This window comes from Leptonotus elevatus, chromosome 10 (assembly GCF_054856555.1).
Source record: "Leptonotus elevatus isolate MCC_2025b chromosome 10, RoL_Lele_1.0, whole genome shotgun sequence".
NCBI lineage: Eukaryota > Metazoa > Chordata > Actinopteri > Syngnathiformes > Syngnathidae > Leptonotus > Leptonotus elevatus.
Window position 1 is genome coordinate 11154266 of NC_141248.1, and position 26522 is coordinate 11180787.

The 26522-nt window shown below is 38.6% G+C and overlaps 2 protein-coding genes across 3 annotated transcripts in view; one reads left to right on the forward strand and one right to left on the reverse strand.

Moving 5' to 3' along the window:
* Positions 1-144: 144 nt before the first annotated feature.
* nek4 (NIMA-related kinase 4) lies at positions 145-7288 on the reverse strand. Its single transcript, XM_086087912.1, has 16 exons — positions 6974-7288; positions 6065-6331; positions 5790-5987; positions 5613-5720; positions 5337-5491; positions 5067-5211; positions 3838-4419; positions 3713-3763; positions 2661-2801; positions 2461-2598; positions 1941-2007; positions 1711-1811; positions 1545-1618; positions 1241-1458; positions 1035-1171; positions 145-875 (listed from the first exon to the last, which is right to left on the reverse strand). Exons 1-16 carry the CDS (start codon positions 7058-7060, stop codon positions 777-779), a joined length of 2568 nt encoding a protein of 855 aa, XP_085944038.1. The 5' UTR covers positions 7061-7288; the 3' UTR covers positions 145-776.
* Positions 7289-9027: 1739 nt separating this feature from the next.
* Positions 9028-26522, forward strand: part of camk1b (calcium/calmodulin-dependent protein kinase Ib) — a 32245-nt gene continuing 14750 nt past the window's right edge. The window contains exons 1-3 of one of the 2 annotated variants that reach the window (XM_086086964.1): positions 9035-9109; positions 11427-11439; positions 14695-14808. In XM_086086964.1, coding sequence (XP_085943090.1) covers positions 11429-11439; positions 14695-14808 — 125 coding nt within the window. In that variant the 5' untranslated portion in view covers positions 9035-9109; positions 11427-11428. Of the gene's footprint in view, positions 9110-11426; positions 11440-14694; positions 14809-26522 lie in introns of both variants that reach the window. The other variant, XM_086086965.1, reaches the window with a different exon arrangement.

The following is a 26522-nucleotide window of genomic DNA, read 5'->3' on the forward strand; positions in this document are numbered from 1 at the left end:
GATACTTTATTCTGTGATGTCCATGTACTGCAGATTTAAGACAGCCGTTGGATGTAAAGGATTGTCTTGTCATCCATTTATTGTATTGAACATCATGGTCACATTAACAATTGCAGTATATCACTTTTTGTCTCAATAGCGGCCCCTGAAAATGAAGGCAATGGTGCTAAGACATCTTAGGTTAAATCTTAAAATCTCAATATTAATCATTGCTTTTTCCTCAAATCCTTTGAAATAAAATACAGGCCATTGTCCAAATACCGAATATATACATTTTTTTTTTTAAAAAAAAAGGGCGCTTTGGGCATTATAGCCACAACATATAGACCCCCTGCGCAACTGTATTGCAACGCTACAAGAACTATAAAGGACAAGGTTATAACATTATAGGCAAGGTTTTATCAGAAATAATTTTATTGTTAATATCTATGATACAACATGTCTACATTGTGTATTCGACAAATAAAAATAAGTAATTATCAAAAGATACATGGTACTCTGGCTCACATAATAAATTAACAAACTAAGTACTCCATTACAGCAAGTAGTTACGTGAAGTCATTTCAAAGTAATTGAAGATGTTTGCATAGACATTGGGAAAAATTCTAAACTATAAGGATATAAATAATCTTGTACAGTTATTTACATTTCATTGTTTCACATGGTGTAAATGCAACAATAGGCGCATGTAGACAGGAAGTGGCACTTGTCATGGCACTTGCCTCATTGGTGAAAGCTCTAAAGTCAATTAAAAAAAATATAAAAAATGACTTTTTCTAAACCTCGAAGGCGACTTCCTCAAAGAATTTCAGTTGTCTCACCATCACCGCATAAGCATGATACTTGTCATCGCCCATCTGCTGACGAAGGCACAGCTGCAGTGAGAGACAAAGGAATGAGTACGATTTATGCTCTTGTCCTCTTGGCACTTTTCATCTTCATCAATTAGATTAGCTTTCAACTTTGCACTCTGAAAAAATAAACATGTCATGTAGTCAAAGTGCGGCTCATTTGGAGCATTTCTAAAAGCATACTTCTCGTTTATCATCATCGTCCTCCTTCTCCATGATCTCCAAGACCTTGTCCAAGAGCTTGACCCCCAGGCCCTTCACGACATCAGTTCTCAGGAGCTCGATGGCCCTCCTGATCTTGGCTGGGCCGGACTTGGAGCCTTTATGAATGGAAAATATAGTAAACGCACCACAAAGGTGACGATGGACGTTTGATTGTAATATCCGACCTATTGGGATTTCACCCAGTGACAAGTTCTCTGCTTCCTGTTGAGCCTTGCCGTGGAGCACCAGGGTGTCCCTGTACTTCCTGTTCAGTTTGAATTCTGGCAACAATGTAGAGCCAAACTCATTTTTGTCCACCTCGGTCACATCATTCCCACCAACCATCCTCAAAGTTTGGGTCATCATTTGGACTAAATCCTGCATGTCTGTGGATTCGGCTTTCCTGCACAGAACAATCTTATAATGTGAATACTGCACTTTAAAAAAATAACGTTTATTTCGAGGTCTTTCTCTGCTGTACTGCCTCACCTTTCCCTGCCATCTCCTTCTGCATGCTCTGTGGAGCTTGTGGAAGAGCTGTACTCGTCTTCGTCCTTTTCCCGCTTCAGTGAATCACACCAAAGTTTTCACATTTGTCATTTCTGCTTTTAGAAAACCTCCAAAAAGTACAAGAAACCTTAAGTGTGTGTCGTACCTTATTGGTCTGACGAATCAAATCTGAAGCAGAGTGGGAAACCGGAATGTTGTAGTGTTGGGTCTTGGAAGCAGTGACATCATGAGATGCTCTTACAGCAGCTGGAGGAAGAATTATCATAGTTCTAAGTGTCATCTTTTGTCAAATGAAAATGCCACAAAATATAATTGTACTGATTCTCATGTTGTTGTACTTTCAAAAGGAGGACTAAAACAATATTTGGACTGCACCTGATTGGCAGGCAGTGTCTTGCGAGTGCCTCAGTCGTCGTCTCTCCCTGGCAGAAAGAGGACGCTCCTGGAAATGGACATTTAGGTTTATTATCAGGATCCATCTGCACAATTATTCCTCCACCCATCTTCTATAGCACTTGTTCTCATGAGTCTTGCGGGTGAGCCGGAGCGTATTTCAGTTGATCAAATAGGGAAAACCACCATTCACAATCACCTTTACACTAAAAAGACAATTCTATTTTATTTAGTATTAGTATTAGTATTTAGTGAACGTACGTTTTTGTAATGTGGGAAGAAACCTAAGTATTCGGAAAAAAACTCATGTAACATTAAAATGGAAGGACAGAGCCTGGATTCCAACCTGCAGCATCAGAACTCCACCCACATAATTACTCACTACATCAAATCAATAATCTGACACTGGTGATAACCTGATGCTGGCTGAATAAAAATGAACATGTGTAAAAATTCTCAATATCAGGAGTGTGTAAATAAATAAACAAACGAAGCATTGTACCTTTGGCAGATTAAATAATCCGTCCGCACAAGATTTCGATGCTTCATTCTCATTCGATTTCTTGCCCTCTGTGTTTCTCTTCCTCGGTTCTAATGATGGCTCGATAGGACGCGGAGGCAGAGGTCTGCGAGCTTTAGGCTAAATGATCAAAAATATATTTCAAACTAACTTTCCAGACAGGAATTCATTGACTATGTTACCTTCTCTTGATCACCATCTGTCTGTCTTGTTTCTCTCCAACTGTACTCAAGTGAGACAGCAGGTTCTTGGGATGTGACAACCAGCGCACTGGACACATTCTGTGTGTTGATTTGTAAGGGAAACTCTTCTTCGGGAGTTTCCTTAACACATACAATTACTGTAGTTAACACTTTCCAGTACAGTACATAAACATCTTTTAAAGGTCCCAAGCCGCAATTATTATTTTTTTTTTTTATCGTTGATGTCCTTTTATTGGGTAAAAATAATTAGGTCATGTGTAAGAAATGCCCACAATGGCCTTTTTCAAGCTATTTTAGTTGGTCAAAAACACCTGGCATCTTGAGTGGTCGGCGTTCTCGTTAACATTTGTTATGTAAATTTAATCTGAATTGGAGGTACATCCAGGAGACAAACGCAACACCTACTATAATGAAACAATGGTAATCTTACAATAAATACATATGAGCCATAAGAAAATAAATTACTAGAAGGGCTGTGCAATTAATCGAAATTCAATTGCTATTTCAATTATTACACTCCACAATTACAAAATCAGCATAATTGTAAAAAATAAGATTATTAATACTAATTTTGAGTTGTTTAAATTTATACATTTGCACCTTTTTATTTTATTTTAAAATAACTATTTTAATACATTTTGCTTCATCCAAAAGGAACTTGTATAATTATAGTGTTTCAGAGAATTTTATTTCTCTTAATATTTAAAAATGTTTCTTGTTTTGTACCAAAAAAATAAATGATCATCTTAATCGTGATTTCAATTATTACCAAAATAATCCAGATTCATATTTTCTTCGTAATTGAGCAGCCCTAATTACTAGATTAATAATAATAATAATAAATGTTATATATATATATATATATATATTATTTTTAATTATTCATATCTATCTCTCTCTCTCTCTATATATATATATATATATATATATATATATATATATATATATATTTATTTATTTATTTATTTATTTAGATGACATGGGACCTTCAACAGTTATAAAAGCTGAAGGAATGAGGACAATTTTCTTACAACTGTTGGAGGGAGCGGTTCTAGCAGCTTTTCCGTTGATTCCAAATGATCCTAAAAAGGCAACAAAACGCATGATGATTCTCTTACAACAACCAAAATACATCTCAATTGAGAATTGAACTTACTTGTATGTGTGTATGTCTTGTTAAAGCTCCATTGACAGGTTTCACGGAATCGTATTTACACTCCATATTTGCCTCCACTTTTTCCATGGTGATTCTGTGTGCAGATCGCTTTTCTAAATCTGTTTCTTGGTCCACTTCTAGTTTCAGGTCCGGCATGTTAGCTTCTCTAAGTAGCTCCATTGTGTCATCCTTTTCATCATTAGCTGCCACTTTTTTCTCAAAGACAGAAAAGGTGTCCTGAAATGGACGAAAGCCATTTGATACTTTCCTCTCATCTACTCCCCTTTTGCCAGCTGCTGATGCAGGCTTTAGTGGGGGCTTAACATGCGTAGGAGGGAGAGAGGGCTCCTTTCCCTCAACCTGGTGGCGGGACACAGCTAAGTGAGGTGTCTCGAATGGCCTCTTTATCGCATCTGCATCCTCCTGTGGATACACGTCAACTTGGATTTTGCTGATGGTTGCCATGGATGCGATGCTGCTTTTGAGAGCGTCGGGTGAGGACGGTCTAGGCGGTGGAGTTATCTGAACTGGGATGCAGTTTGTGGGATCATTGTGCTTTTGCGGAAGCTGTGGCTTGTCTTTCTGCAGAATGAATTAAACATAAAACATAATTACCAACAAATATCGACATAACCAAAACAAATCAGTGCATTAAAATATGTATAGAATGCTTTTAAAACTCAACATATGCTTGTAGATGTGTTGGATCTTATTGCTAAAGTGATAGATTCATTAAATGCTAACATTAACATTATAATGTCCACCCTGCCATTGTCCACCGTGTCAAAAAGCTGCCATATCTTGCTTTGTGCATGTACACAGTCTAGTTGAAAGGCGAGAGCTTGACCTAAATCTAAATGCAATCTATTTAACACAGTGATTATGGAGCTCAATTGAAAATCGTAACTTTTTGGGGTGAATTGAGGAGGTTTTAAAGGGTACTTTTTATGATGCTATTGACTCATTTGTTCTAGTTCAAAGATGTTTGAGGTCATGGTGCACATCCAATTCATACATAATATGCCTTTATGACCTCATGCTGCAAGGGAATAGGACATTCTTCTCCAAACTGTTCCAGCCAATGATGTCTTGTCATGACGAAAGATTAGGATTACAGATCAGATTAATTGGTTAGGAGGTGTACCTTAATACTTCTTGCTAATGGTCAAATTTTCACGTTTTTTTTCCCTTTTCAATTAACATAATAAAACATTTACACATCCACCAACCTGTTTCGACCTGGGAATGGGTTCCTGCTGAGGACTTGGAGGTCGTCGCTCAGGTTTTGGCGGCGGCTGTGACACATTGGCTACATCGTTGCTTCTGTTGTCACTGCTACCGCCGGCAACATTCTTTCTTGATTTAGCAGTTTTTCTAAGGAACAAAAACACACAAATGGATGAAGAAGCAACACAACTGGAAGAGGTTACTATCAACTTTTGCGTGACAAAGACAAATTCTGAACAAACAAATGGAAATGATTTGTCTTTCTAACTTACTCCTTGGTAGCCTCTAAGAACATGGCAATTTGTCGCTTGATGTAAGGTTGCCTCAGGATCAATTTGACATCTGGCCTGTCATCTGGCCTTTTGCACAGCATGCTCTTAATCAGTTCTCCTAGCTGGGGGTTGTACTTACTTGGCATCTGCGGTAGCTGAGAGAAGAAAACAGTCATCAAAAAGACTTGATTTATAGTGCCCGTGCTACAGTTGACGCTTAAAAGTCGGAGCCCGCCATCTCCTTATTCACAAGTAAGACAGAATAAGAGAGCCTACCTTTCCTTCCACAATGCGATAGACCAGTGAGTTCATATCCTTGGCATTGAAGGCATGTTTTAGTGTGGACATTTCATAAACACAGCAACCCAGGGCCCACACGTCTGACTGGGAAAAATAAATAAAAAATTGTCAAGCCTTCCAGTAGAGAACAGTAAGATGAGATAAAGGTGATACCTTGTGATTGTAGGGCTTATTAGAGAAAAGCTCCGGACTCATGTAGTAAGGGGTCCCGATAAGTGTGCTGGCCATATCATTCTGGTTCTCCAGTACTCGTGCGATGCCGAGGTCGCCAACTTTGATTATGTTGGTCCGTGTCAGAAAGATGTTCTGTGTTTTAAGATCTCGATGCAGAATGTTCCTTTCATGAAGGTACTGAAAGTGAATGCAAAAGAAGTGACTCCAGGTCTGCTTGTGTTGGTGATTTGGCTTCACGTGTACATGCAACATACCTGGAGTGCCATGGCAATCTGGACAAACCACTCCACTACCTGCCTCTCTGGTAGCAGCTCCCCCTTTTGCTGTTTGAGTCTGTGGTAGAGGTCGCCACCTTCACAGAAGCCCATCACGATATAAAGTTGGAGGTCCGTTCCTTCCCAGGATTCTCTGTATGTTACAATGTTGGGATGTCGTAGCTGGGATAGAAGCTGCGCCTCCTGTTCCGCAGCTCGACGTTCCCGTTTTGAGGAGGTGGTTAAATTGAGCTTCTTTATGACATACTGCAGGGTAGGCAACGGAAGAAAAGAACAATATTTCATCATGATGCTTTATAATATTTGTTAACACATAAATATACTAAAAATATGGTTGTCTTTGTATCCACTCAGCAATTTTATTTACGACTTATACTCAAAGGGTACTGGGTGAGTTGGGGTACACCGTGGAGTGTTTACCACTATCTGAGATTGCTGCAAATTCAATTTATTAGTGATTGTCAGTATGTATTTACACACTTCACCAATGTTTGTAATCTCAAGGCGGCATAATATTTTAAAGCTTTGAAACAAAACTGCAATTGGACAACTGCGAATGAAGATATATATATAATAAAGGTAAATCAGTACACTAGATGTTTGATTAAAATGCTCCAAACAGCTTGAAACAGTCATGCTGCCAAAATGACTTTTAAAAATACTACTACTACCACTGCTGCTATATTGGTTTTACATCACATTTCTTTAGGTGCTCACAACGCTTGCCTTGTACTTTATATTGGTAATGTGAATAGGCTCAGTTCGCTCCATAGCCTTACAAAAATACTTAGAAACAAACTTAGCACTTCAAGGCTAGCTGCTACACAACGCTAGCTGTACCCAAAGAGTCTTAGGTACATAATAATTACGATTCCATACGCATCTCACCTGTTTTCGGTCTGTTCTGTGCTTCACCAGGTTCACCTCCCCGTAGCTTCCCTTCCCAACCACCCTGATGAAAATATAATTATCCATCTTTCTTCAAGGCTCTTCATAACCGTGCCGGACGACACAGAAGTTACTCAACATTCGCTCCGAGAGGATATGTGTTTATGCAACCCATAATGCAACTAGAAAGCCGACAAAAATCATAATGAGATGAGTTCTATAAAAGTTGGACACGAGCGTGATATAATGGGGAGATTGGATTTTGAAAAGCAGGAAACCATCAGTGGAGTCACTAGGCAACTGGCAGCAGACGACCGCAGCAAGGTTCGTAAAGCACTCCAAAAGCAGCTACTGCCATCTACCGATTGAAAAACAAAACTGCTAGCAATTTATTGTATTTTTTTGAGACAGTAGGTGGCAGCCTTTGCCTGCGTAATTTACACAGCACAACTCTTAATATGTAATTCCCGAGATTTAAGTGTTCTACTCTATCTACATGGATGCTATAATTAAAATAGTGGCAATGCTATGGATACTTGATCCATTACAATAACGTGACGTACATAACGTTCGCCACACATTAACTAGGCATAAACTAAATGGCAAATGCAACCGGTGAGCTGTCACTTCAATAGGCCCACATGCACATAATGAGAGACAAAGCTTTTGTACAAAAACAAACAAAAAAAAAGTTTATTAAAAAAAAAAAATGCATTTTTACTCATCTCGAACAAAAATGTGTGTTATTCAGTATTTTTATTTTTAAAATACAATATTTTACATATTTTGCCTTCATCCTCCCAAGCAGTGACTGACCTGGCCCATCATTCTGCTTTTAAAAATCAATGCTTAGCCCTAAGTTTGTCCACAAACGTTGCCCATCCCTGTAGGAGACACTTGATCCATGACAACAATGTGACATACGGTATGTAACGTTAGCTACACATTAACCAAGTAGAAGCTAAATGGCAAATGCAAGGAAGATGTGCTATCACTTTATTAGGTAGCCTACCTTTGGCAGTCTGTGCATATGGTATTTGAGCCTTCAGTGAGGATTTACCCAACTTAATCCACCTGATTGAATAAATAACATGCACAATTACTGCTGGAAGTAGAAAAAGAGAATAGACTGCTGGACACTCTAAAAGAAAAAGTTGAGTTAAAAATAACCCAAATGGGTCAAAAAAGGACAACCCAACTTTTTGAGTTTTTTTTTTTACACCAAAAGTTGTTTCAAATGAATAACCCACAAAACAACACATAATATTGGGTTGTTTTGTACAAAAACGACATTAAAAAAAGGGTTTCGTTGTGGGTTATTCATTTCATTCAAGTTGTTGCACTCTTAAACTTCTTCATTATAAATAACCCAATTTCCATCAAAAATTGGACCAAGCCGCTACTTGGGTCAGTTTGACCCAACTTTGAGTTGTTTACAAAGCAACCCAATTTTGGAGGGTTGTTTTGTAAAAAATAAATAAATAAATAAAATGCTGTTTTGTATAAAAAATAAAATAAAAAGCAATCCAAAAATTGTATTAAATTGAACCAAGTAGTGGCTTGGTCCAATTTTTGATGCTGCAGTTGCAGGGTCCCTTTTTTATTCAAATTGGGTTATTTTCGACCCAACTGTTTTTAAGAGTGTATGCAATTCCATGGAGCAAACGTTAGAATTTAGGTTGTAAAGGTAAGTAAATGCTTCTGATAGCTTTAGGACAGCAACTGAAGAAGTCTTTGCTAGTCTGATGGTTCGCCACTGTTAGTTAATGAGATCCAAAGTTTCTGATAATGCTCAAAGTTGTGTTGTTTTAGGATGTTTAATGTTATTAGGTCACTCTCTGAGATCCTGAGCTCTAATTTTTAAACCACTGCGAAGTACATCTTAATGACAATATATACAGTAATAGATCATAAAAATTACAGGTGGAAAGGTCGAGGTGGCCAATAGCGTGGCAAGCGTTTACCTGTGTGCCCCAGCTCCTCCTCTGATTGATGCAAAATTCTCCCCCGCTTCCTCATGACGTTAACGTAGCTCCGCCCCTTGGCCGAGAGAGAGAAGCCGTGGGCGAGTCGGCGGTTCGAGGACAGAAGCGCGCGGAGCTCGGTCACCGGACATCTCCCGTTGTCACGCCGCAGGTAGGACAGACTACCTGGTACTTTTAAAAAAATTTTTTTATTAGAGTCTTGTAGACTGCAAAAATGTCGCTTGTTCAGTTATTGACATGTGAAGAAGGCGCGCTCAATATTTACTCTGTTGGGACTTGGGTTTCGCTTTTAGTTCTGTATTAAACGAGTGGACTGTAGCAGGAGAGGTTGCACGTCGCCCTCGCATACATCTCTCCATAAGCGGCTTTATTAATCCTGGAGTCAGATGACATGGTTTCTGCGTAAACATGACCTAACGTGTTTATTCTATTGCTGTCGACTCACGCCACCCAACCCCTTCCCTCATCTTCTTATCAATTGATAAAGCAGATTTGCAGCTTGTATAAGCGGTGCAAGAATTTGACATTTAGGGGCCCCTGGTGGTGCTATGTTGACAGGAGTGACAAGTGAACAAACAGGAAATCCGTGCCAGTGCTTGTTGGTGTGTGTGTTCGTGTGTGCACTGGACCATTTCATGATTGTCACTGACTATAAAGTAAAAATGTTGTGTCGTTTTTGCGCAATTATGACTTTGGTGACTTCGATGATGTTACTGTATTCAAGTTTTTTTTTTCTCAGAGCAGAAACCGAAAGGTTAGTGTACAACAGCCTACTGTACAACAAAATTAAGAATGCCGCTGCTTAGAAACATTTAACTACAATAGAGATGAATAAAGTGGAATCTAAAAAGTTGAACACAATCCACTATAAGATCAATTGAATTAGTCCACACCAGAGTCAAACTGTCACCGCTATAAAGCCTCTATTAATTAGTGTCCAATATTGTTCTAAATAGCATAATACCATTCTTAACAGTCAGACAAGTGTAAAAAGGAGTCAACTACTGATGTACTGTAAAACTTTAAAACGTTCTTTGGTGACAAGTCACAATACATTAGTAGGTGGTTGTTGGCAGCTAACTGGTTTGCTAGTCAACCCCACTGATTGGAATTCACAAGCAAGACCCTTCCTTCCCTGAAGGTGCTTTTTTCTTTTTTCAACTCTCCGGTGTACATTCTTCTCTTGTCAAACTCCCTTTGCTGACACTCGTACTACTTTTGGATATATTTTTTGTGCACAAAAAAAAACAGCAAATAAATAGAAAAACATACTTGGTTAATCCTTGGTTTTCTTGATATGTTGACATCACGAATGAATAATAGTTGCTAACTGGCTAAAGAAAAAGCACAACACACATTTTGGGTTCTATTTTGTTGACTAATGTATTCCTGTGTGGCACGTAGCGTTACTCTGCGCAGAGGTGGGTTAGACCAGATGTTGGTAATTTTGCAGCTGAGTGCAGGCAAGCGGAGCTGAGAAGTAGGGCTGTACCGTTGTGGGAGTGGTCACAGTCCATATATATCATGGCCAATCATAGCGGCTGCTTTTATTCCCTTTAAATGTGACCCACTAGTTACACACTAGAGTCTCAATACGGTGTTCACTTGGCATACCACCCCCCCACCCCTGTTTCTTCATGTGCCCCATTGTGTTGATGGTTCCCTTTGAGGGGTGTGGCCTAATGAGTGACATCAAGAACCTTGAGCCAGTCTAGTTTCAGTTCAGTGTTAACATCTCCTCCATGCTCCTTGTGAGTGTTTTCATTTTCCTATTGTGCTTGACAGTCTGTCCCATTTAACCAAAGGCTGAAAGTACATCGGTGACTGTGCTTCTCCTTTTATTCCAACTTCACTAGAGTGGCGGCATATCTGAAACTTGCTTCATAGTCAAATTTTGGCTAGCAAAAAATAGATCAAGAAGGTCGTAGATTCGATTATACTGTGCTTTTTGTTTGCATTTTTTGTCTGTGCAGTGCAAATAAATGATTCCACAGCCGTGCAAAACATTTGTGTTAAATGTTAAGACAACTACAGGATGTACATTTTCACCATGCATGTCGAGTTAACATCCATACCTCAACATGGCTTTTTGATTCTTTACATACCAACTATACTGCACTGTAAAAATTGCTGTTTAGCTTCCAGTAAAGTGAATCCACTTCCAGGAAGTGTCTCATTAGAACTTACGCATGCTTGAAACTTGGCAGCCGCCTCCCTCGCAGTTTGGTGATGTGCCACAAATTGTTTGTCGGGATATGCCATGTGACACAGGTGCGCCTGGTTCAATATTTGTACCTGGTGAAAGACAAATATCATCCGTCCAAGTTGGCTTTTTAATGTTTGCTTTGTATATTTGTGATGTAAACATGTGTAACGAAGTTCACCGTCGAACAGTGCACACGCCATTGGGTTATTGTTATTGTGTATGTACTTTGTATGTTTGTCTCTTCTGTCCATGCTCGTCACAGGAATGGGAAACCAGTGAGTACAGTCACTCTCTTTGTGTCCACCCGCAACAAGGCTGTGTGCTGCATGTTGTGTATGTTGGACTTGGAGACTGTGTTTTTTGCCGATTCTCTGACCTCAAGTTGTCCCCGATTGCAAGCAACGTGACTCCACCCACAAACCGAAGGTCATGTCACCACAGGACATGATTAATTCTCTTATGATACCCGCATGTGTCTCTCCTCTTTTTTCCCGCATTTTCAAAAATATTTCTACAAGTATGTTACAATGTTTTCACTTTCTGCTGTCTACTCCTTATTTAATAGCACTTTTATTTTATTTTTTATTTTTGAAGATAACGTTAAAGTAGTTCAACAGATTCCAAAGTGAAGTTAAAAATGTGGTAGTTTAGTTTCAGAAAAAGCCCCACATTTAGATGTAATTTCCTTTTTTTCCGGGTTTCCTGTTTCGCAATTTTTCTTAAAGGGGAAGTCAACCCCCCCAAAAAATCTTAACAATAATATGTTCTATGCAACCCCACTAGTCTAAATACGGTAGTTTGGTTAATGTTGCGTAGCAAGATTCAGCAGTTTTTATCAGTATCAGAAGGCGGCCATTTTGTCACTTGCCGTCGAGTGAAAATGACATCACAGTTGCTCAGGTCTCAGGTAACAACCAATTACTGCTCAGTTTCGGAAAATAAGTGAGCTGTGATGTCGTTCCCTGAGCCCTGAGCAACTGTGATGTCATTTTCAGTCGACAGCAAGTGGCAAAATGGCCGCCCCTTGAGATGGATAAAAATGGTTGGATTTTGCTTCATAACTCATATTCCACAAATGTAATATCAATCAGAATGTCATGTTTAGACTAGTGAGATCACATATAGCATATTATTGACAGGAAATGTTTAAGGTTGACTTCCCTTTTAAGGCTCTTTTTTAATTCCCGCATTGTAATGTCTTTTCCACATCACAATTTGTATCTGCAAAGCTGATGTTTATGGTAGAGTTGAAATAGGAAGTGCGGCTCTATGCAGCGTGGATCATTCAGGAGGAAAACAAATCTCATAATCTGAGCCAGAGGTGGCCAAATTCGGTCCTCGAGAGCCCCTAGCTAACCTGTTTTCCATGTTTCTTCCCACTAACACATCTGATTCATGATCAGGATCGTTATCAGGCTTCTGCAAAGCTTGCTGATGAGCTGATCATTAGATTCAGCTGCGCTGAAGGAGGGAGCCATGGAAAACAGGCTGGATAGGGGCTCTCGATGACCGAACTTTGCCAACCCGGATCTAAGCATTCAAACATTTACGTACCTGAAAGGATTTAAGGATAAGCAAAGTCCAATGTCCGCTACCAAGAAGAAACGAAGGCTTTTAGTTGCTTTGAGTATTGGCTCAACAATGTTGGCATGTTGTTCATGGATGGTCCATAATTGGTGCCCTAGTAGGTAAATAATGGAAACAATATTGCTGATTCAGTTGTTATATACTGTACACTGTTAGTTTCCCCTTTAGTCATTACTGCAGAAATGTCGTATTCTCATGTTTCATATTTCGTTGAAAGAAACTTCCTTGTAAAGTTATCTTAGATTCTTATCAAACCTTTTGCAGCTCCTTGTCGCGACATGACAAATATGACTGCTACAAAATATATAAGTAACATTGACTGATTGCTGTATTGTTGTCTCTGGTGATTTATGCAAATTCATATTCCTTTAACCACGCGTGGTTGTATAAAACGTTGCATTATGTCATGTGCCCGTCCAACAAAGTGACCATACGATTTGCATCTCAGCTGCCACCTGCTGCGAGACACTAAAGCAATTTGGACTCTCAAAATACCATCGCAGCTCCATTTGGGTTTCTATGACGACACATATGGAACTGCTGGCAAAGGCTGAAAGAGGGCCACCTGATGTGCGTGTGTGTGTGAGTGAGACAAATGTGAAGTATATAGAATATCATCTATTGATGTTCAGCTGCCAGATAATATAAATTACTTCACATTAATCACCACTCACATTCACACAATTCCACTTGTATGGATAACTGACTCCGAGCTAATTAGAGATTATTTATGAGGCTATTTCGTTGTCTGTAACAAGCGGAATATTACATCATCTTATATGGCCTGACAGGGAAGTAGTTGCGGCAGCAGGAACAGAGGGAGGCGTGAGGCACGCTGATATGAACTGGGCTATTTTAGTTTGCCAAGCCTTGAGTTCGAGACACTTTGTGGGTTTAGATGATGATGTCTCTGGCAGCTAGGTGCTCTGTGATTAATCTCACTCAAAAGGTATGATGGGGACAGGCGTCTAAATCCAATCATTTTAAACTAAGAATTAGCTGTACACTCGTTACCCTTGAACAAAGTGAAGTTTACTTATTGACCCGGTTTAGGGCTTTTACCATATATACCATAAATTCCAATCTGGCAATAATAAAGTGTCTGAACAAAGATAAGAAGACAAACACGATTTTGTTTTCAAGACCTTCTTTATTTTTAGTGCATCCGTTAGATGCTCAGTGAGCCGAAGTCTCACGAGATATGTTGAAGACTTGCAAGCCGGTTTAAAGCGGAGATTTGCCTTGCGCGATGCAAATTCAAAGATAGATTTTTCCTGAAATTGTGCGACTGCTGGGGTGTTCCTTTTACAACATTCAGTCACGTATACACTTCATTATTACGCTGCAGAAAGTGTGCCCTCCAACTGGGCTAATGCAAACCCAGGACAACAAGCCCAAAAATCAAACTATTGACAGAACAACAGCATAATGCCTCCAGAGGCATGAAACACGTTTCTATCTGGAGGCAAAGCAGGAAGAGTATTTGTAGATAGGATATCATGCAGAGATTTGATTTTGTTTTTAGATGTAGTCTGGTTTTAGTTCAGAATTATAGCTGATACATGAGCAGGTTCAGCCGTCACCGTCATCACTGGTAGTCTCCCTGGTAGCCTCCCTGGTTCCCTTGTTCACTACATAAACTTCAGCCGCAGTTGCTGCTGTATAGTGTATTCATTGAGTGGTAAGTTGGTCAAGTAACGCTTATTTGGCTGAAGTCACATCACTGCATCTATTTCATGGGACTGATGATGTCACATGAATGAGACAAGATCACCTCATACGTGAACATGACTCGCAATCGATTACCTCCCAACCTCAAAAAACTACTTGCAAGTTTTTTGGTAATGCAGTACTATCTTTTATTTGAGGGATGACATGTGACATAAACAGTTTGGTTAGTAATGATATATTTTCTTTCCCCTGTTCCTCCTGTTTGTCTATAGTAACGTTTCTGACCGTAATAACAAGAAGATGCCGCTGGGTGACGACTGCCATACCTGGAAGAAGAAAACATCAGATGTGAAGGAGAATTACGACTTCAAAGATATCCTCGGAACGTAAGTGTGGTTTGTGCCTTAAATCATATCATATAGCCTGTGCCATGAAATATATGATAGAAAATTCGGATTCTTTGTAAATAGAGTATTTATTGGTACTTTTGAACAGACACATTTTTTTAATCAACTTCCATATGTGACTTTTAAATTGTGTCATATTTGATACATCAGGTCACAATGCTTTAAATTTGTACATTCATAACTGTCAAAAATATTATAATAAACAGACATATCAAACATATTAGTATTTCCAAAAACCATAAAGAACATTTCCAGCTATTAATAAGTATTTATATATATAAGTGTTTCTCCTTACTTAATTGGGGCAATCTTGCAAGTTAGCTGGAAAAGCCATCAGCTGGGTGATACTGCCCTCTAATGGATTATCCGTGCAATGCATGTGTCAGATCGTACACGTCAGGGTTTTAATGGGGGGAAAATATATTATACTAATGAAATAGAGGGCTCAAAATGTCTTGTATTTATTAATATGATACGTTTGACGTTATAGGGTTTAATGTTTCATTGTAATAGTTTATACTGTGCCATTCATATTGCTACTCGTAAGTATGTGGGTTGTCTGCAGTCTCAACATTTATGTACAGAACTATTATAGCTGCTTGAGATTGGTGGAATTCACAGTCACTGCTGACTGATCAGAGATTGTGTCTTTATTGTATAACTGAAATACAACTCTTTATTAATTTCTTGGCAAAGGGAAAAATATTTGCCATCGTGTAGCTATGCATAACATTTTTCCACACTTTCCCTCAAAAAAAAAATATTCGTATTAGAATTGTCATCAATTGTTTAAATGTTGCCTTCCCAGTCAAATTACATGAAATAGTTTGGTTCTGTTAGATTTTCAGCAAGTTGACTTCTCTGAAGTCATAAAAAAGCCGCACACTAAATCAAGCTCATGATGTCCATTTTATGACACTGCGAGATGTCACAATGTCAACAAACCCTCCACAAAGAATTACATGGAGCTGCTGTCGGCCTGTAAATAATTGTAGATGGAACTTGAGTAGCCTCTTAAGGATATGCGGTTACTTTAAACTGTTATGGAAGAGCCATGACAGCTCTGCACCCTGGAGCTGAGGAGACACGTCAGTGACAATAAAAAAGTGAACACGATACACTTCACTTGGATAACAGTTATGGCCGGGCTGCTACATTGAATCACCATCGATTTTTCAGGTGTACAAAAGAGTGGAGTCTGATGAATGTTTCCCGACAGACTAGCTCTACAGAAAATTCACAAAACTACGAACAATTAACAATCGTAAAGTGTAAGGCACAAGCCAAAACAATGGAAAGATCTTGAGCAGTGAGGTGTCAAAGCTCACTACAAAACGTGATACCATCTAATTCAGTAGTTTCACAATGAAACTGCAGCACGTTATGTGGTATATGTGGTAGATGGTAGAAATTCTGTTTATGATATTGCAACAACACTTGATGATGATGTCATCGTATCGTAGTCTGACCCATACGTGTGTCTGTTATGCTAGGTGCTATGCTAACCGCCAGCTATCAGCTGCGACTGGTTCAACCTATGGCGGTGAACAGACTACATTGCTGACAAGTATCGTTATCGCTAAAGGAGGATTAGTAGTAAGTCATGCGTCACACTGAGCAAGAAGAGCAAAATGGAGAAAGCAGAGAAGCTATGATAAGCGCTTCTGTAACATAAAAAGTAGCGTAGCAAAACACCAAATACATCAGTGTTTAGCCTATCCGAGCTGGTTTCGGGCAGTAGGCGGGGCACACCCTGAACTGGTTGCCAGCTGGCAGTATTATTATTATTATTATTATTATTATCAATTTGACTTTGCTAAGAGCCTGCCATATGGCCTAGCCCTATTACAGTGCATGTATATAATTGAATACACTTTCATCTCTCAACATTTGTCTGCACGGATAAGACATGAGGTGAAGGTAAGGCCATTTCATGTATGTTATGACATTCATCTTAACCATTTTCTAATCAGTCCCAGTTTAGCACCGAGCAGTGCATGACATCATTTGCCACAGACACTGGAAGGGTAAATACTGCGGTACGAGAGGAGCGTTTGGCCATGGATTACTGCCGGGAGATGAGTGTGTGTGTGTGCGCGCGCCTTATTTGCCTAGTTTGCTTTTCTTGAGGCATTACAGTCTCTATTAAACCTCTTAACTTCAGAGGACATTGTGTGCCTGTGCCACAGTGAGCATGTGTGCTTGTTGTTTGGAGTGGATGCCGGGATCATCTACTGCATGTCATTTGGTATACTCTGAACTGACTCATCATCTGCGTCTCAGAGGCCTCGCTAATAATGTAGTATGATAGTATCCATGTGAGGAAAGGGCCTACTTAGCTGTACAGGACTTTTTTTTTTTGAAAGCTAAAATGTAATTTAGCCCTTCCAGCTATGGAAAAGAATCCTTCAACATTGTTTGACTGTCTGTCTTGTGAGTTTCTCCTGAGGATATCTTGGTTCGTGTTTTCAAATGATACTGATTTCCTTCTCACACGGAGGTACTGGCCAGTCTCCCCGAAGCGACTCAAAGTTGGAACTGTTATTTGAGCTGGAACTCTTTTTTTGTGTGTGCTCGTTCTCATGCTTGCTGATTGTCACATGCCAGGATGTTTATTCAAGATGTTTGCTTGAGGTATTAGTTTTTCCTATGACACGCACCCACATCCCTGTTTGACCAGGATTATTTTATTTGAGCAGTAGCTGATACAGAAGTGAAACTCAATCTTGTTTGAGTGAATAATTTAAGATAAAGGCATCATTTTTAAGCGGCAAAACATACGTGACAAACTCATTTTGTATCCTTAAAGCTGCTCTCTGTAACAATTAGGCCAAAAATATCTTTACAATAGCCTTTTTATTTGACCATTTATGACTAAAACATCTTCTTATTAGTAGATTAGCACCTTAGCTGCTCACAATGGGTGCTCTTGCAAGCCTCTGGCCAATCATTTTCAGACTGGATTTGGACTCGAATTTCCCGCCCTCTGTCTGCGGCTGAGACGTCATTTGTGCATTGTGTACGTGAAGAAGGGCGTGTGCAGTTTCATTTTATATATATTAGGGGTGTTAGAAAAAATCGATTCATTAATATATCGCGATATTACAGCACGCAATTCTCGAATCGATTCGATATGCGGCCGAATCCATTTTTAAACATCAATTTCTTATGGGAATATTCAACAAAACGTCTTGCTTAGGGTTAGGATTCACACATTAAGCATGGAAGAATGTTATATTAATGGAACATTAAGCCTTAATATTTCATTTCAGTGCTGTTCAAACATGAAACAGACTGCAATCTGTTTGCTAAAGTGGTTCAGTTATAAGCCTGAATTTTCAGATAAATAAATACATTTTCATACAAATCTTACAATGTACATGTACAAGTTTACTGATTAGTATTTTCTAAATTTAAGTAATAAAAAAAAACACTTAATAATCAATTTATAAATTCGTATTGGGATTAATCGTTATCGAATCGTGACCTATGAATCGTGATATGAATTGAATCGCCAGGTACTAGGCAATTCACACCCCTTATATATATATATATATATATTTATATATATACATAGACGATCTCCTGCCATGAAGTCCATCCACCTCTAATGGGCTGAATTTAAAGGGATTGAGAGGAGACGCTTCCACTGGCCAGGAAGCAAGTCATATTTGTTCTCGCCCACAACGGCACAAATGCCTGTTTCTACCAAACGAAAGAAAATCTTGCACACAATTAAACTGCACATGAAAATAAGGCCCATATACGTACGTTTTTTATTGCATCCACCAACTAAGTAATTAATGTTTGCGTATCAAAGTGGTAACCTTCACATTAGTCAGTACCCAAGAAGTATCTCTCATTGCCTTCCTCCAGCTTTCCACCTGTTCCGTCTCGGTTCGAGGATCTTGTCTATGGGGTGATTCCTGGCCCACCGCATTACTCAGCTGTGTGCCACCTTCATTTGCTATAGCTGGATTGTTGTCTTGGTAACAACTGGAGACACTTTCCAGAATGGACTCAAACAGTCACTATGGAAACAAAGTTTTTTTGATTTGCTATTAATAATCCACTGGGTGGGTGCACATGTGTGCATTGGGTTCGTGCAAGACTCACACTTGCGTGTACAGAGAAGGAAACAAGTAGATGGCACGCTTGTGGTTTTATAAACATGTTTCAAGGAGCTTTGCTTGTTTTAGACCCACCATTAATTTAATTTGATCATGTTGCTGGCATAAAGCATATGAATACCTGAACACGTGCACTAAAAATTATACACATGACATCGTAGAAGATTGTATGTCCTACCACATTTCTGATCAAGCAGAGTCCTTCAGAAAAGAAAGAGATAAGCACTAAGGATTGGCACATCTCCATGACTTAACTTTATTTACAAGGCGTAACAATAATTTAATAAAATTCTTTAAATTACGGTAGAACCTATACAACGGAATTGCACGTAAATTCTTTGTGTGATGCTGGTTGACTTCCAAGTTGTAATTTAAACTAAACAAAAATCGAGTTGGAAATCATATCAATTCATTTGTTCATTAATTTTAACATTCCATAGTACTGCCAAAAAGGTATAAAACAAAGTTAGTTTAGTTTGACTAAAATAAAGTAAAACTAAATTTCATCGTAGCTGGGAGATTGTGTACAACGTAAATAAAAACAGAGTACAATGATTTTAAAATCTTTTTTAACCTATTTTCAATTGAACACACTGAAAAGACAAGATATTTAAAGCTGCTCTCTGTAACAATTTGGCCAAAAAGTGTTGATAAAGCGATGAATGTTTTAACTGGCAATAGTTTTTTGAAGTGTTCTTGATCCCATATGGCAACGTACTTGAAACAATGATGCCGTCTGGGGGAATTCAATGTTGGTTACGTGCGTAGATTTCTCCACATTGTCGGAATCATTTGATGATATCAGGGACCATTGATGACTCAACCCTTAAATCCTTTTCAATCTTCGTTGAGAAACATAACTGTTAGAGCATTATCTCCGCAGTTCCGCAGCTTGCCCCATCCTTGCTTGTGAATAATTGAGCCTTTAGGCGATGACACTCACCTGTTTCCAATTAACCTGTTCATCACTAGACTATTCCAAGCATTTTTTTTTTCAACTTTACGAGTCTTTCGTTGCCCTGCCCCATTTTTAAAATGGGTCATCTGCACTGAAATGTTCTGAACTTCGGTGTCATTATTTAATAATTTTTTCTCTATTGTAATTAATATCTCGACGCCTTCTTAAAATAATCTAATAAAAAAATGTTTTAAGCATTTGCATCATGAGGAGATGATTTAGGCAAAATAATATTTTTTCCCCCAAAATGACTTAGGCGATTATTTCAAGAGTGTGACGATTTGCTGAAATACGTTTGCTGTCTTCCACGAGCATGTGTGGAATTTCTACTGTGACTCCCAAGTTGCCCTTGCATGGTTTTGTAATCAAAACAGATGGGGATTAATAATGCACACTGGCGACAGCGCTTTCACTGCAATCAACTCAAATCCTCTTTGGCCTTCTCACTTTTCTCTTTGCTGTTATTTATGTTAATCTATTCCCGTTTATTTCTCTTTGGTTTCTGTGTGTTTGTGACCTCGTGCGTCATAGTGTGCTTCACTTAAAAAAAAAAAGCCTCAGCTCCACATGAACTAGACCAAGTCATAGATGCATGTTCGGTTGATTGATTATAGATTCTGTAGTGTACACTGGCCCAAGTAATATTTAAAACTAAAGCTCACGTGGATCTGACAAACGAATCTGGATGAAACCACAAAATGCACGAATGCAGCCGTACAGGTTATTTAGCATAGAAACTTTTGGTTCCCCTGCGTTTCCCCTGGCAACATTTCAAATATGGATGTGTTTTGCACATGTTGTTGTTGTTTGGCATGACATCATTTGTCAAATCTGGAAGTTTATAGATTCATGGGAAACGTAATATAAGTTCTCTGGAGCGGTATGTTTAATACGTAACATACATTCAAAATGCATTTCTGGTCTTCTGCTCACTTAAAACCTGCTTTTCTTGTTCATGTGCTTGCAGCTGTTCCATAGTTACAATACTTGCTCCCATAATTCCCACCGGCGTCGAGGCCTCCTCTACCCGACTGCACAAACGGGCCGTGTTGACATTTTAAACATGCACGTGTTCTCATTTTGAGAGCATGCGCTTGGGTTCAGCCATTCGCTGGATGACGGGAACTTCATTCAGCCCAGAATACTTTGCAAAGCGCATTGGGGATGGAGCAATGGAGGCCATGGGATGGGGGGGGGGAAGTGAAGGGGAACATTTGGAGCGAGTGATGTAATCGCCTAAAATCATTAGCTCTAATGGATCGGCCCCTGACAGTCTGTGGTGCTCTGGTAGAATGGTGACACAGTGGCCTCGGCTGTTGGCCTTGAGTGGCGTTTGTGTGTGCGTGGCTGATGCACTCTGTAGATATTTCTCAGTTTTGGTTTTTATGAGATGTAAAATGCACATTTTCACTCGCAAACTGCGTTGCAAAACCGCTTATTCTGAGCCTTGTTTCATTCATTCATTCATTCATTCATTCATTCATTCATTTGTTCATTTATTTCAGGCAGCAATCAACATCAACAATATATAATTTTTTCAGACAATACTAAACCTAACCTGAAAAAGAGTGGGAGGAAGGAAAACTTAAGAGATAGAATAAAATATTTATTTATTTATTTATTGGCTATAATTTGGCTATGTCGCTGATTTTCCTACTGAAAAAGTAAGTTTTTTCACAAGTGTTTAATCATTTAATGTTGTTATGACAAACTGCTGCAATAAATGAATAGATTTTTTGTTTTTTTGTTTTTTTTTCTTACCAAATCATTTTTTTTTTAAATAATTGAAAAATAGTTTAACAAGCTATTTTCCCTGACATCTGATTTATTAGCAATTTAACATTTGTTGTCTATATGTAATAATTAAAGATAGACAGATGGGGTTTTTTTCAGGGTTGATACCGATACTCATAAAAAGTAGTCAAGGAGTCCGATAACTGATATTTGGAAACGATGTTTTCGGTAAAAGGAGAAATATTGGCATAACATAAAAATAAAAGAAAATAAAAACTCTAACTCTTAACTTTGCTGAAATGTCTTTAAACACATGTTTATTGAACAACGTTTCAGATTTGCTAAATGTTATGTTTTTTTTTTATATCAACATAAATAGACATCTTTGTTTTAAAATTAAAATTCTAAAAAGTTCATGGAGCTCCAAGGCTAAATGAAAACAAATAAATAATGAGTGGTACGGATACGTTTTCCCAAATTTCAAAATAACTGAAATGTAAAACTTGCACTCATCTTTGTTTTAATCTCATACTAAAACAAAATATGTTTGTTCCCACAGTCATCTCTTATGTTGTTAACTGACCATTTAAGTTACACAGTTTTAAATTGATCACTTATCAGCTGTCAGATTTTTCAAAAAGGCTGACATTTTTCAAAACGCTGAATATCGGCGCCAATAATTGGCCCAGTCGATAATCATACATATCAATCAATTATGCATCCAACATTATATCCATTTGGTTTGACAGTCAAAACAGTCCTCTGTTCGAAAACAGCTACAATGTAGCCTGTGACAAAAATGAGTTTGACACCAGATTAAATTGTTCAAAAGTGAGATGCATGAGATGGATTTGGTACGTATTCAAAACTATCGTTATTGTTTTAATGCCGTGGTTGACCGGATTAATGCTGTCAAGGATCGACTGACTGCCTTTGACCTTTGGGGTTCCACTGTATGTTTACGAGAATGTGATGTGGAAAGTGCTGTGGGGACTATCTGGCTGTGAAAAGAAGAACCTTTTGCTCCACTTGTTCCCTCTCAGCTATTACACTGATTTCAACAACAATTCAGCACTTTGAGGGCGGGCACTCAGCTTCTGAGTACGATGTTCGATAACTCACTCTGTTTTGTGAGTGTTTGTGCGAGCCTGCGTGAGACCGAGATGTATCAATGATGTTGCAGAAGAATGGATTTTTATGATCTCACCTTGTAAAACTAAAGAGATGACTATTTCAGTCCAAATGTTGCTGCAATGTCATTCTTAAAATGCTATGCAATCAAGCATTTCATGACAAACTAAAGTATCAAAACTGTTAATGATGGCTGTTACGCAAACTGAAATCCATTCAATTAAATATGCACCGGTAATTTATTCCATCATCTTTCCTCTGAAATATTTAGAACTCTTTTTACAAACAAAAATAGTTTTCCATGCAGACATCTCCATGTTGGTCATGAATAAACTGCTGTACAAACATTCAGATGATGAACATGTGCAGTGTGCCGTTAAACTTCTTCAGAGACACTGGAGCAGCAATAGTTGCTGTTGTAATGTCAAAGGAACGCCAAGCTATAACTGCTCCATATGAGAAGTGCCTGTAGATCATTTTGTTATGATTCGTGCCAAGTTGAATTGAACTTTACTTTAAGTGCACTTCATGATTGTAGCCAGTCCAGCTTCAATACACACTGCTGCTGCCTAAAGAGTCTAAGGCTTGAAATATATATCTTTTTTCTTTGAGGAGCAGTTTTGCTAATCAATGATTTTATTTGAGGAGCAACAATCTAGTTTTGAGGGGCAATTTTTTTGCAGGTTATTCCAGGGACCTGAAGCAAGGCTATGCTATGTGAAAAACACATGTCCATTTTTTTGTTTCATTTTGTTTATTTCTAGGTTTTTGGGATGTCTGCATTCCGTTTCACCCCAAAAACATAAAAATGGACATAAGTGTTTTTCCACATAGCAACGATTTATAAAATGATGACAATATAAGACATTGACAATTGGTCTCTTTTTCTATCTAATCAATGTTTTTATTTTGTAAATTCACATGGAGACTCATTTATTTGTCACATCGCCTCACTCACACCATGATGGCTTATTTTGAAGGTGACATTAGACAGACTACTGGGCCAATGGCGAGCCTGGCTTTTATTAGAATGACAACCAGAGGGCTGGATTTCACCGGCATCTGCGAATGTTCACAGGCCGTCTGCTTACTTCTTTTAATAGTGAGCTCAGAGTGTGGAAAATAAGTTCTTGAGTGTCCGAAACAATGAAAAAATGTTTGCATGGACACATTGCCAAACCTAATCACACACCAACTCTGGCCCATCAACAACTTCACCAAGCAATCAAATCTGTGAAACGCAGAAACCTCTCTGCAGCTCTGCTTACCTGTATTGAGTCACCAGTGTCTTATTTACTTATCTGTCCCCCAGCTAATACACCACTGAAAAAAAGTAGTACCGAACATTGTACCTAATTTGGGGTGTTCGTTGATTATTGTGTGACTTAGAAGTGGGCTACTGAACGGCTTAGTTCATAGATGCATTTTTACAATAATTTACTAAGTTATTTATTTCACAATTAAGGGGAAGTCAACCGTTCTATGTAGCCCCACTACTCATGGTATTCTAATTAATACTGTGTTTGTGGAAATTCCATTTATTTATATTCTACAGTGGAAAATGGATAAAGCAGCAAAATTCACCCGGTTGGTTTATCCATCTCAGGGGCGGCCATTTTTGACTGAAAATGACATTATAGTTGCTCAGAACTCCGGTAACAACCAATCATGGCTCAGCTTGTGAATGTCACATGGCCAAGCTCAGAAAACAGGTGAACCGTGATTGGTTGTGCCTACAGCTCTGAGAAACTGTGGTGTCATTTTTAGTCGACAGCAAGTGGCAAAATGGCCACCCTCTGAGATGGATAAAAATGGGTGGATTTTGCGGTTTAATTCAAATTCCACAAATGCAATACTAATCTGAATTCCATGTTTAGACTAATGTTGGCGCATAGAATATGTTATTGTAAAGACAATGTTTGGGTTGAGTTCCGCTTTAATGGATGGGCAGGCACAAGTATTTATATACAAATTAAAAAGCCACATTTCCATAAGAATGAATGTTTTTCAATAAAAAGTAATGTATGTACAATAAGTGGATAAAATTAGTTCCTTTACACACAGACGAAAAGTCTTTGTGACTTTCTGAGTTCCCAAGTGTTAATTAGCTGAATTTTCGTGATTGTAGCGATCTTCCTGATTTCCAGGAAATCTGCCAGTGTGACGATCCTGCCGCTGTCAGCAGGATTTCATGACTCAGTGCAATTGTAAACTTTAATTGAGGTGTAAATGCAGGTGCGGAAGGAGCCGAGAAATTTGTCTTGAAGCTTCTTTTTTTTTTTTGTGAGTATGGGTATGGGTCTATTTTTGTTGTGTTTTATTATGCATCGTTTTTGTAACGCGTGATCATTAGCGAGATCGTTTTGACGAAGAAAGAAACAGCAGACACCTTCATAGAGCAGATGAGTCTCTCAGCATTAGAGCTGTCTCTCTTCATCTATTTTTAATCTCTCTCCTGTTCTCTATTTCTTTCTATCCAATGTTTAATACTATATTTCTTCTTCATATGTCCTCAATCCATTATTGGCAGACAGATGTCCCAGATAGACACCTGACCTAACTCCAATACTAAAATATCTCTTTTTCTGTGCCTTATTTTGACTTCGCAGTAGTTTTTATAGCATCTAAATTGCAGGATGATGTATCTTAGACCTCCCTCCATTAAAGCGTATGAAGCATAAACAGTGTCACGGACTTCAAAGCGCAGGCCACGTGATCCCACGTCTCAGCTAAAGTGATGAATTCGGCTTGTGCTTGTGACTGTCTACTCATCTCTTCTCTCAGTACTCACACTCAAGCATTGATACATATATTAGTTATATCATCCCCCAAAAAGTATATTTAACTTGAAAGTACTTTCCATTCCCATTCGGGCCCCAAACCATAAAATCAATGCTTACAGCACCCACCGTCCTTCAGCCGTGCCTTGACCTAATTTGCACAGAAGCCTGTATCTCAGCACAGCGCAGCTCAGCATGGCCGTGCTACCGGTTCCTGGAAAACACACACACACAAACAATAACACACACATGCACCTCCATCTACTCCCGGCAAAATATCCCTGAAACATTTTTAAGTATACACTTGAATGGTTGACATCTTCCCATAGTCTCTCATTCCTTATCGGTATTATTTATATCCCTCCTTTCCTTCATTACAAGCTCTCTGCCTATTAGCGAACAGACTTAATGATTCTTAATGTACTTTAATCTTAAATACTGGACATCCTAATGGAAGCCTGTCTGTTGTGCATCCTAATTACACTCGACAGTATTGTAATGTCTGTTCCATAGCGAGCTCCCGTCTGTAAATGGACCTTGGAAATGTATCAATTATTATGCTGCACAGAATATTAATGAAGTCGAAGTATGACAGTTAGGATTGTCATAGGGGGAAAAAAATGACCACAGTCTATTACAACTTAATCAAGCACTTAGTGGTAGTACTTACCATTAGATATGATAATGGATTTTTGGCAACTTAGCCGTATTGAGAAACCAGGATAGATGCATGCACCACTTTTTGTGTATTTTAAACAGCCGACAGTCCAAATTGAGGCCACAATTTCTAAATCCGTTTGATGGGACACTGGCTTAATTGTCACAATGAGAACATCATCAGTATTGTTGCCATAGTGACCCCGGATGACAGACATACGATAGTTGTTTATAATATTGGTTCACAAGTGCACATTTATATTTATCACAGTGTGATTAAAAGTAAATTAGTAATATATAACC

What these genes read in the sequence shown, in the direction of transcription:
- nek4 (XM_086087912.1), bottom strand. Translation starts at nt 7,060, where the DNA reads ATGGATAATTATATTTTCATCAGGGTGGTTGGGAAGGGAAGCTACGGG. An exon ending in CAAGACATACACACATACAA is followed by an intron (nt 3,764 to 3,837) that starts GTAAGTTCAATT and finishes TTGCCTTTTTAG; the next exon opens with GATCATTTGGAATCAACGGA. An exon ending in GATTATTTAATCTGCCAAAG is followed by an intron (nt 2,008 to 2,460) that starts GTACAATGCTTC and finishes GTCCATTTCCAG; the next exon opens with GAGCGTCCTCTTTCTGCCAG.